We start from the raw sequence: 12,083 nt of genomic DNA, 5'->3' as shown, positions 1-12,083 counted from the left end.
CATGGGATAGGAGGCAATGTTTTATTGTGGCTTGGTAACTGGTTAAAGGACAGAAAACAAAGAGTAGAATTAAATACTCGGTTCTCCCAATTAAAAGAGGTACAATAGTGGACAGATCTGTACTGGAACTAGTATTTAACTTATTCATTAATGATATGTAGAAGGGGAGAGGATTGTGTGAAGTGACCAAACTTACAAATGATACAAAAATATTAAAAGTACTTAAAACACAAGCAGATTGTGAGGAACTGCAGAAGGACCTTGCCAGACTAAGGAACTAGGCACCTAAGTGCAGATGAAATTTAACATGGACAAGTGCAAAATGATGCACATAGGGAAAACCAATTCAAACTATAGGTACTCAATGCTGCATTCCATATTAGGAGTCATCACCTGGAAAAGGATCTTTAAGTCATTGTAGGCAATATGTTGAAATCCTCAGCCTAGTGTGTGATGACTGCCAAAAACCAAATTGAATATTAGAGATTATTCGAAAATGAGAAAATCATGATGCTTCTGTATAGATCCATGGTGCGACTGCATCTTTAGTGTTGTCTACAGTTCTGGTCACCCTATCTCAAAAGAGATTTAGCAGACATAGAAAAGGTACAGAGAAGGATGACAAAAATGATAAAGAGAATGGAATGGCTTCATTAACAAGAAAGATTGAACAGGTTAGGAGAAGAGACAAATGAGCATGGAGAGGGCACAACTGAGAGAGAATATGATAAGAGGTTTATAAAGTCAAGAGTGTGGTGGAGCAGATAAATATGGAATAGCTATTTACCCTTTGAAATTGTACAAGGCCTAGGGATCATTCCATGAATCTGATAGTAGATTCTAAACAAACTGGAGAAAGCATTTTTTTTTTTCATTCAACAATCAAACTGTAAAATTTGTCGTCAGAGGATGTGGTCACGGGGTTTGAACAAGTTTCTGGAAGAACAGTTATTAGCCAGGGAAACTAGGGGGAAACCATCACTTATACCTAGGAATGAATAAGGAATGGATCTGCCAGTTAATTCCTGGAGATTTGGATTGACCACTGTCTGAGACAGGATGCAGACTCAGTAGACTCTTGGTCTGTCTCAGCATGTAATGTCTTATATTCTTAAGAGTCAACAAGCAAGTTGTAGGTGATCCTTTTTATTGAACTAATTCAGAATATCTGTGACTAGTTTTCGAGAGCTATACGTCCTTCATTAGGCTGGTGAAGAAACAGTGCAGTTACACTGTTTTTGAACAGTACAGAGTTGGCTAGGCTTTAGGTAATGTGCATATGCTATTACGGAGAACGGGTTTGGGTGTTGACAGAAGTGACAGTGAGGACAAAAGATGAACTCTTAAATTTCAGTAGAAATTTGTTGATAAATAACTCTCTCTTAGGTTTATGATAGGTGTTTTAAGGGTCTGGGGTATGGCTAGCTCTGCAGTACAGAAGAATCAGCTTTGAATTCTGGGATTTATAGTGTGGCTTTCTCCATGTGCTATAGGTTCCACAGTTTAATAGTCCATATCAAAAAATAGGAGTGTCCCATGCCACGCACCATTTAAAAGTGTATGTGTATATATATATATATATATATATATATATATATATATATATATATATATATATAGTAGCAATCTAATAGTACCAATCTAATATATAGTACCAATCTAATATTTGAAGCATATACTCTACATTGGCATGTAAGGATTTTCTTTCATTTTATACTGTCTTCTGTGTTGTCTTACTGTGTACTACATTTCAATATTGCTTTTAAATGTAAATTGAAAATAGAAAACAATAAACTGAGTGCAAAACCTGAAATGATATGTAACAATGAGCCATATTCAGATGAACACCTTTATTTCCCAGCCCACTAACGTGACAAAACCAGATTTCTGTTTTCATTCATACTGTGCAGCTAATTTGCAGATACATTATTAGGTTTCTAAGGTTTTATTAAATTAATGCCATTAATCAAAGTGGCACAGTTTTCATGTCCAGGAATTTTTTTATTTTAGGCTAAGATTTTATTGAAACTGTGGAGCATATGATATGCCACTCTCGTGTTACGGTTTATTAATAAAGTGCCTTCAGCAAAGCCATGAAAATAATTTCAGTACACTCAGGAGCTATCCCTTTCTCGGGACATGAAAGCAGCAGTCTTCCAGATTTCAAGCTGCCTCTTTCTGAGCTCTGTTTGCAGCCTTGATTATGGGTTGATCGTTCGAATGTGCACTGTATGAGATGGTTTCAGTTTTTTGTTTAATAAAAAGCATGCATTCTTTAGCTGTGTACCCAAGCCAGCTGGTTTTTAAAAAAAAAACAAAAAAAATCTCCTCCCCCCTAAGGCCAGTTTTCAGGCGTTCATGTTCTGACTCTGCTTTCCAGGTAATGGCGCGACGGCTGCATAAGGGGCTCATGAAGCTGTGCACATCAGCACCTTGAATTTAGCTAATTAGGAGGAGCTCTCAGAAACTGGGAACACTAGTTCCTTCTCCGGAGTGACAAACATTGAAACGAAAAAGAGCCTACGCATGAGGGGAGGAGACTTGGAGACTGTAATGAATTTGGCCACTTTAATTACCAGCTGGGTTGCCTGAGAAATAATTTGCTTGTATGGTAGCTTTAACAATTGCTTTCGCCTCCTCTGAGGCTGCCCGGCCTCGAAGGCTCGGTGTAAAGGCCACGGCAGAAGAGGACACGCCCCAGCCAGCAAGCAGATGGCTGTCGCCTTTTCTTTCCAGTGCCTTTTTTTTTGACCCACTACAATTTGTTTTTCTGACATCAGAGGTTGCCAGTCCAGCATCTGTTCCAGCTGATGGCTCTGGGCTGCAGCTATTGCCAATGGCACACATTCAAGGCAACCGTCATTTAAAAACAATTGACCCACCAAAAAGAAAAGAGCCTGGGGGTGGGGGGGGGGGGTTGTATCCTCTTAATTTCTCTCTTACATTATTTTTTTGTAACACACAAAAGATAAAATAGCAGCAGAGACTGATATAGCTAGAAGACGCACACAGTATGTGCACAGGATAATTTTATGTGGATGAATCTGTAAAGATTAATGCTTTTTTTTTTTTATCTGCCTTTTTCTGACATTCCAGCCCATCAAGGTGCAGTGCAGGACCAGCCGTACCAGCTGCCGGTGGAAATCGATCCTCTCATAGGTCTGTCACTTTCTCCTCTCTCTGCGATTCATTAAGCTCTGTATGGTGGCCCTGAAGTGCAGATTACTGTTGTTTTTCACTTGCCGGTGCCTGGGAATGGAATTCTCTTGATAAACCATTTGCATGCAAATTGGAATGCAATGAGCTGTGGCTATGCTGGTATTTCATCAACTCCCCCTCGTTGGTTTGCCTAATTTGAGCAGGCCGAGGACGTGTGTCACTGAAAATTAATATGGATGCTGTAATAATGTGTGATTGAGAATTGTGCATGAAGTACTGTCAGGATAATATTGGATCTTTTCATCACTCAGACTTGTTGATGAGCAGGAGCGAGGCATCTTGTGATGAATTGGTGCCCTGGTAATGCGACGGAGCTCTTTTGCTCGGGAGGTTTTCATAATAAACAGTAGGCTTCCTAGTGGTGTGGTACTGTGAAAAATAAAACCATGGTGCCAAGGTTTCATCATTAAGGAGATCAATCCTTTCTTCATGGGTCTGCTGCTCAGGCAGAAGAGATTAATGCATAATTGCAAATAATAAAAAAAAAAAGCTGTTGAGTGGCTCCCTCCATAGATCTTTTCTAGTGCAATGTGAATAAATATTACTAAAATTGTAAAAAATAGAAATAAAATATAAAAAGGGGGAGGGAGGGAATGATTTTCATTGTAAGGGAGATAAGTATAGAGCCAGAGAAAATCTCACTTACAGAAGTTACAGAGCATGTCTTATTATATGAGCTGGGAATGGTTATCTACAGGAGTGAATCGAAGACATGTAAAACCGGAGCCTCTTTGTGGCTCCTTGAAGCAATCCTGGGATTTTATTTTTTATTTGCAGAATGTAGAGAAGGTCCGTGGATGAGGCCTGATAAAATTGGAAGGATGCATATTGTTTTAGAATGTCTTTTTGAAACTATCTATTAAAAAAAAAAAAGGTTGGACATTAGAGGTATTCTTGATGTGTTAATGATATCTGTCTGTCTAGATAGCTATAGGGATATTGAAGAATTGTTCATGGTATAAGTTAGGGTATTTATTCCATAAACCTATGGATCATGTTGCCGTTTCATTTTCTTACCCAGTTTTGGGTACTTAAAATACTTGATCCCCACTCCAGTCTTGTGGTTTACCTTATAATTATTTATTCTAAAGCAGTATTTCAGTACTGTATTAAAGGATATCTGATTTATTTCTATGGTTATATATATGACTTGTGGATGTCATGCATAATAAATAACATTTATACATTCCTGCCCAAAGAGATTTTAATTACAATGTATATAATTTTTTGTGATTATCCAAATTGATCTTACTACAAATTGGCTGTTGTCTGATATTTGGCCTTGTTTTTGATAATTACATTTTGATGAAGTCACTTGTCCTGGACATGGCATCCCTGTTATGTCCTACACTTAATATGCAAGAAAAGTTGGGTTTTTCTTGTTTCTCTGCCATGCAAAACTTCTCATTTTCTGTGAGATCTTTTTGCTTGTTTGCTTCTTTTATGATTGGTTGTTAATACTTAACACAGAGTCCTAGCAGGTGACTATTTTTAAAGAGATATATTGATGATGTGGGCTCAAATTCTGGAGGTTGAAATGCTCCCTATGTGGATAATACTAAATATAACACTGTGTATCTGCAGAGACTTGATTTTTAAATGATTTTCCTACTTCGTTTTGGAAGCTAGTTCTGCTGCTGCTGCTACTACTACTTATCATTTCTATAACGGAACTAACAGTGTTTCCCAACCAGTGTGCCTTCAGATCTGGTCAAGTGTGCCATGAAAAAGTCATCACTGATTGATGCACAGATCCAGGCCAGCAACTGGGCTCTGTTCTCAGCATCTTGCAGCAATAAGAGACATCAGTAGTGGCTCTTAAATATTCAGGAGCTCCTTTCTGAGAATGTATATAATCATGCATTCCTCCTCTTCCCTATAGCATGAGCCCGGGAGTGTGGTAATTAATGGGCAGTATGGGAGGGTATTGATACCTGCCAGGGAAGAAACACGCTGTCTCTTGCAGTACACCAAGCCTAGAATCTTGGAGAGAATAACTCTTGATGTTAAACATGTGAAAGGTATTTTCTCTGTTCGAAGATGTGTCGTCATGCACCCTTTGGGGGACAGTACCTGCTTTACCAATTTCTTGGATTGGGAAAGAGCAATATTTATTTCATTTATATTCTGCTTTTCAGTAACAATTTCACAACATTCTTTGGTATTTTGTTGCATTATTCATGATAAAATGACTGGTTGATATAAATCCTTACTTCCCAACTAAATAATTTCTGGGAAGTCCAATTTCATTTCTAAGCCAAAAAGCCTCTCCTCAATGTTAAGTGTTTTGGTTGCCAAGTCTGAATAAAGTAAACTAACGATAGCTATCCACAAAGCATGGGGGTAACTCGTATGTCAAACTCATCAAACAACCCGCACACAGAAAAAAATCTTTTTCTTTTTGCTTTAAATATATATTTTTTCTTTTTCTTTTCTTTTTATTTCACCTCTGTGCCTCACACATACCCAACCTAATTTAAACTTAATGAATACTATTAAAGGAATTTTTTGTATGTTATTTTAAATGTTTGATGTTTTAAATATTTAATGGGTGTGTGGTGATGCTTCATACAATTTCAAGAGCACCAAACCCTGGTGTCTCACTCGATTTTTATTGTGTAATCATAAGCACCTCCATCCACCACATAGTGCTTTTAATCGATTATTCAAAAACTTATTTTGTGTTTTTAATATTTTCTTAAAATTTTCTCTTTATATCTTTGAAAACCTAAGTTTAAAACGTTGATGTGAAACACTGAATAGAGAACAAGAGATTAGGTCGCCAATCAGTTAGGATCGGAGCGTTACTTATCTTGCACTTATCTTGTGCTTAAAGTCCTCAAAAAGATCTTTCAGCAGCACTTGCCCCAACAAGGCCCAGTTTCGAATGTTCTTCTTCAGGGGAAGCCACTCCAACTTTGTCCCAAACGATTTGATCACATTTCATGTTCCAAATCCATGAAGAGCTCACCTAAGCGCTGCTCACTCCACTCTCCTCTTCAAAAAAATGGCGGACCCCATATGAAGAGGAGAGTGGAGTGAGCAGCGCTTAGGCGAGCTCTTCATGGATTTGGAACATGAAATGTGATCAAATCGTTTGGGACAAAGTTGGAGTGGCTTCCCCTGAAGAAGAACATTCGAAACTGGGCCTTGTTGGGGCAAGTGCCGCTGAAAAATTTTTTTGAGGACTTTAAGCGCAAGATAAGTAACGCGCTCCAATCCTGAGTGATTGGCGACCTAATCTCTTGTTCTCTATTCAGTGTTTCACATCAACGTTTTAAACTTAGGTTTTCAAAGATATAAAGAGAAAATTTTAAGAAAATATTAAAAACACAAAATAAGTTTTTGAATAATCGATTAAAAGCACTATGTGGTGGATGGAGGTGCTTATGATTACACAATAAAAATCGAGCGAGACACCAGGATCTGGTGCTCTTGAAATTGAATGAAGCATCACCACACACCCATTAAATATTTAAAACATCAAACATTTAAAATAACATACAAAAAATTACTTTAATAGTATTCATTAAGTTTAAATTAGGTTGAGTATGTGTGAGGCACAGAGGTGAAATAAAAAGAAAAGAAAAAATATACATTTAAAGCAAAAAGAAAAAAGAATTTTTCTGTGTGCGGGTTGTTTGATGAGTTTGAAGTCTGAATAAAGAGCAGAAATTGGGTTGTGTTTTATAAGGGTGCTGTATTGATTGGGACTTTCAAAGCTAAATAGCAGATCTAAAAAGAAACCACCTTACTAGAAGGAAAAGAAATTACTTTTAGCATAATAAGACCATAATACTGTCATTCTGTTCTTCACAGCAGTAATCTATCTCCCTTGTCTGATAAACTATAGCACTGAGGCATTTATCCACTAGAGGATCAAATTAATGCCTTTGAAACCGTGTGGGTTTCCTCTGGGTGTTTGAATGACTGAGGAAGAGAAGACGGCATGACTCTAATGTTAGGTTTGCACCATTTCCCCATACATATAGCAAGAATGGATTCATACCTTTCCTGTTTCCTAGCCTCATGGCAAAGGCAACTTTAGAGTTTTAGAAACAGGAAAGACAATTCTCAAAATCCATTTACCCAGGTAAATACATATTTATTCAGATAAGAGGGACTATCTGAAATTTGCCATCCCCCTACGTGGCTTAAAGTACATGCGTTGTTCCACAGTGTGCATACATTTGCCTTCATAGAGAGAAGCCATTCCCAGGGACATGTTTAGGTCAGGGTGGGGAGGGTGGAGAAAATACCATGTGTAGATTACATTTTTCAATCTATGCGTATTATTTTCTATGGAAGTAGTACCTGCTCAGAAAATAGTTGCAAATATCTGGGGGCACTTTTTCCCCTGAGGCAGTTTTTAAAGGAAAAGTATACACGTACTTTCCCTTTAAGAGTTAGTGCAAAGCTGTGGGTGTGTAAATTATTTGTGGGCAGTTTGAAGATTGGTAGTACCAAAATGTTGCATTTTTACTCGGTGACTTTCTTGGTTTTCTTTTATCTGGCAATGTTATTTCTACCTGATTCTATTGTATGTTTTTTTCTTGGTAGTATGCATTTTCTAAGGACAAGCAGTTGAGTTCACCAGTCACACAACTGGGTGATATCACCTTCTTGTACCCATAACATATCTTCATATGAGCATACCTGAATTGTGAAGAAGTGACAAATATACTCAAGGATAAATAAAAAAACAGAATAAGACTGCAACTTTTAAACCGCCGTGCAAGGGTACATGTACACATGTATGCCAGCTCGCGTGCATGGACACGGCCATTTTATAACCTATGCACGTATGTGCGCACATGGTAGAAAAGTGGCTGTACACACGTACCTGTGCGCAAATGCCAAATCTACTGCGTAAGTGGGGGAGGATCATAGAAACAAAGCGCACCGACGCGATAGCCCTTTTTTCCAGTTTGTTCCCAGTTCGCCCAGTTAATGTATCGGCCTTCCTAACCCCCCTGTTATTTAGCTTCCCTTTTACCTTTTTGCTCCGACCCTAGGTTTTTTTTATTGTTATCCTTGCATTCCTTCCGTAGCAGAAGTAAAGTTATGCTGTAGGAGACCCCGGTGTGTGCTTGTGCATGTAAATACTTTTGCACATATTTCAAAGCAACTTCGCCCAGGCCATGCCCACTCTTTGCCTCTTTTTAAACATTCTGATTTGTGCGCATACTGGTAGATACGCGTGTACTCGCACGCTTTTTAAAATCCACACGGCACGCACCGGCCTGAGATACTGGCATATCTTCCAGCTTTGGTGCGCATAGGGCTTTTCAAATTCACCTTTAAGCCTGTAACACATTCCTTTAGCTCTGTCCTCATATGGTACAAACATTAAAAAAAAAATTTTTCAAGGAAAAAAATGTTAATGCCAAAAAATTCCCATATAACTATCCACCATTTAAGGGAAAGTAGGACCCTGACATAACAACATAAGAACTCGCCATACTGGGTCAGACCAAGGGGCCATCATGCCCAGTATCCTGTTTCCAACAGTGGCCAGTCTAGGTTACACGTACCTGGCAAGATCCCAAACGGTAAATAGATCTCATGCTGCTATCGCCCAGTGATAAGTAGTGGCTATTTCTTAAGTCTGCTTGGGTAATAACAGTTTATGGACTTCTCCTCCAGGAATTTGTCCAAACCCAGCTACACTAATGCCTTAACTACATCCTTAGTGCCTCAAGGATCTGTACTGGGACTGGTGCTTTTTAATATATTTATAAATGATCTGGAAAAGGGAACAACGAGTGAAGTGATCAAATTTGCAGACAATACAAAATTATTCCAAGTTGTTAAATTACAAGTACATTGTGAAAAATTGCAGGAGGATCTTGCAAGATTGGAAGACTGGGTATCTAAATGGCAGATGAAATTTAACTTGGACAAGTGCAAAGTGATGCACATTAGGAAAAGTATCCCACACTGTAGTTACACAATTTTGGGTTCCATATTAGGAATTACCATCCAGGAAAAGGACTTGGGCCTCATCACAAATAATACTTTGAAATCCTCAGTTCAGTGTGAGGTGGTGGCCAAAAAAACAAACAGAATGTTAGGAATTATTAGGCAAGAAATGGAGACTAAAACGGAGAATGCCACTGCATCGCTCAATGAGGAGGCCGCACTTACGAGTTCTGTGTGCAGTGTTGGTTGCTACATCCAAAATAATAATGAGGGTGGAACGGCTCCCCTACGAGGAAAGGCTAAAGAGTTTGGGTCTGTTCAACATGAAGAAAAGATGTCTGAGGGGAGATATGATAGAGGTCTATAAAATCATGAGTAGAATAGAATGCGTAAATGTAAATCGGTTATTTATTCTTTCAAAAAAATAAAAAGACTAGGGGGCACTCCATGAAGTTAGTAAGCACATGCAAAACAAATCAGAAAAAATTATTTTTCACTCAATGCACAGTTAAGCTCTGGAATCCATTACCTACACTGTTTACTGTTCTCCACTGGGAAAAACTGACCATTTAGTCCTTTTCTCTGCTTCCTATCTTTTAACCAGTTTGCAATTCACAATAGAACATTGCCTCCCATCCTTTGACTTTTTAATTTTCATAGGAGTCTCTTGGGGCATTTTGTCAAATGCATTCTGAAAATCCAAATGCACCACATCCACTGGCTGACCATTATCCACCTGTTTATTAACCCCTTCAAAAAAAATGTAGCAGCTTGGTGAAGCAAGATTTCCCTTGTGTAAATCCATGTTGGCTGTGTCCCATTAAACCATATCTTTCTATATGTTCTGTGATTTTGTTCTTTAGAATAGTTTGCATGGTTTTTCCTGCACTAAAGTCAGAGTCACCTGTCCATAGTTTCCTGGATCACCACTGGAGTTCTTTTTAAATATTAGGGTTACATTGGCCAGCCTTCAGCCATGGTAGATGTTCCCAACGATAGCAAACAGTCCGGGGTCAAGACAGGCAGCAGCTTGGAGAAGAGATGGCTGAGGGGGGATATGATAGAGGTGTTTAAAATCATGAGAGGTCTAGAATGGGTAGATGTGAATCAGTTTTTTACTCTTTCGGATAATAGAAAGACTAGAGGGCACTCCATGAAGTTAGCATGGGGCACATTTAAAACTAATCGGAGAAAGTTATTTTTCACTCAACGCACAATTAAACTCTGGAATTTGTTGCCAGAAGATGTGATTAGTGCAGTTAGTATAGCTGTGTTTAAAAAAGGATTGGATAAGTTCTTGGAGGAGAAGTCCATTACCTGCTATTAATTAAGTTGACTTAGATAATAACCACCGCTATTACTAGCAACGGTAACATGGAATAGACTTAGTTTTTGGGTACTTGCCAGGTTCTTATGGCCTTGATTGGCCACTGTTGGAAACAGGATGCTGGGCTTGATGGACCCTTGGCCTGACCCAGAATGGCATGTTCTTATGTTAATTACCAAATTATATGGTCTGTGTTTCACCCTAAGGCTGTATTGGACAGGACAAAACAATCTGTAAAATAATATAAATAACTTCAAAGACAGGACATAAAAAGCAAGGTACATACTGCAAAGTTGAGCATAGATAAACAGGGTCACATAACAACATAAAATCTTAAATCACCTATGACAATTGTAAAGGTTTTTACACCAATGCCAAAACAAAACAGATTTATGGCTTTAAAGAACATAAAATTGTGCAAAATAGTGTTATGTTATGCACCAACCAATCACTGATAAGAGGAAAAATGTTTTCATGAATGAAGTCATGTGATAGAGAAGAGCCAATGAGAGGGCTCAAAAAGCACACAAGATAAATCAAACAAAGCATTGCACAATAAATATTAAAAAAAAACAAAACAAAAAAAACCAGATCATTCAATATCACAATTTAATCTCCACAGATCTAGGGATTACAATATGTAAATCCAGAGGTTGTTCTCGCTATATCCATAAATCAGAAAAGTTCCCTTACAACCGCCATAGAAAAATGTTCAAATCTATGACATTTTGCATTTCTAATAAATTTGTAACCAAAAGAACTACAATCTTAGATTGACGGATACAGCTAGAATGCTCAAAAATTTGAGTTTCTTTTTCTTCCCACTACATGATTGGGTTTAGTCTGTCATCCAGCTGATGGAGGCAGGCAACATTCTTTTTTCTTTTTTTTTTAATCTGTGACATCACTACTATATCCTTTGAGCACAGACCTGTTTAAGCTGATATTCTCTCCTTTATTCTATGCCTCCAGCTGATGCAAAAACTATTGATGGAGCAACAGTATTTATCTTACTGGTGTGGCATATGGTTTGAATTAAAAAAAAAAAAAAAAGTTTGGGCCATGCTTCTGTAATCTTTACAGATCAGTGAGCTGACATTTGGTTATGCTCCCCTTCCCATTATACATATATTAAGGAAAGGAGAAGAGGATCTTCTAAGGGACTTTTAAATCTTCTCTACCTTTCTTGTTGGTTAAAAATAAGGAAAGGACTCTGAAACGTCAATAGGTAAGACATAAGGGCATTCAGCCAGCGAGTTTCTAATCATTTTTAGATTCTAGCCTTAATCGGAGAGATTCTAAGGCCATTTTAAGCCCTATTTATGTTAGTTCATTATTGCTGTTGTGCTCCCTGTGTGGTAGCAACAGATCAGCCATAGCAGACAACCTGCACTGCATGAAATTGCAGCAAATAAAACACAGAGGATAGATTAAAAAGAGAATCTAGGGTCTTGAACAAGCTCTAAAGTTGAGATTATTATATTTTTAATTTAATATGCCACTTGTAAAGCAGTTTATCCAAGCAGTTTACAATAAAAAATACTTAAAATCCCCAAAATGCACATGCAAATAGAAAACAAAATATTCTAATACAACAATAAGACTGTCACGAGAC

At 37.9% G+C, this 12,083-nt stretch overlaps 1 protein-coding gene across 1 annotated transcript in view; it reads left to right on the top strand.

The window, feature by feature from the left end:
- The window catches only part of LRBA (LPS responsive beige-like anchor protein), a 1,658,631-nt gene that overhangs the window by 1,553,887 nt on the left and 92,661 nt on the right, over nucleotides 1–12,083 (top strand). The window contains 1 exon segment of the mRNA XM_029605291.1: nucleotides 3,097–3,159. Within this exon segment, the coding sequence (XP_029461151.1) occupies nucleotides 3,097–3,159 (63 nt within the window).

Source organism: Rhinatrema bivittatum, chromosome 1, assembly GCF_901001135.1.
Source record: "Rhinatrema bivittatum chromosome 1, aRhiBiv1.1, whole genome shotgun sequence".
NCBI classification, from domain to species: Eukaryota; Metazoa; Chordata; class Amphibia; order Gymnophiona; family Rhinatrematidae; genus Rhinatrema; species Rhinatrema bivittatum.
Note: the sequence above shows the minus strand (reverse complement) of the source record. Positions and strands in the feature narration are given on the sequence as shown.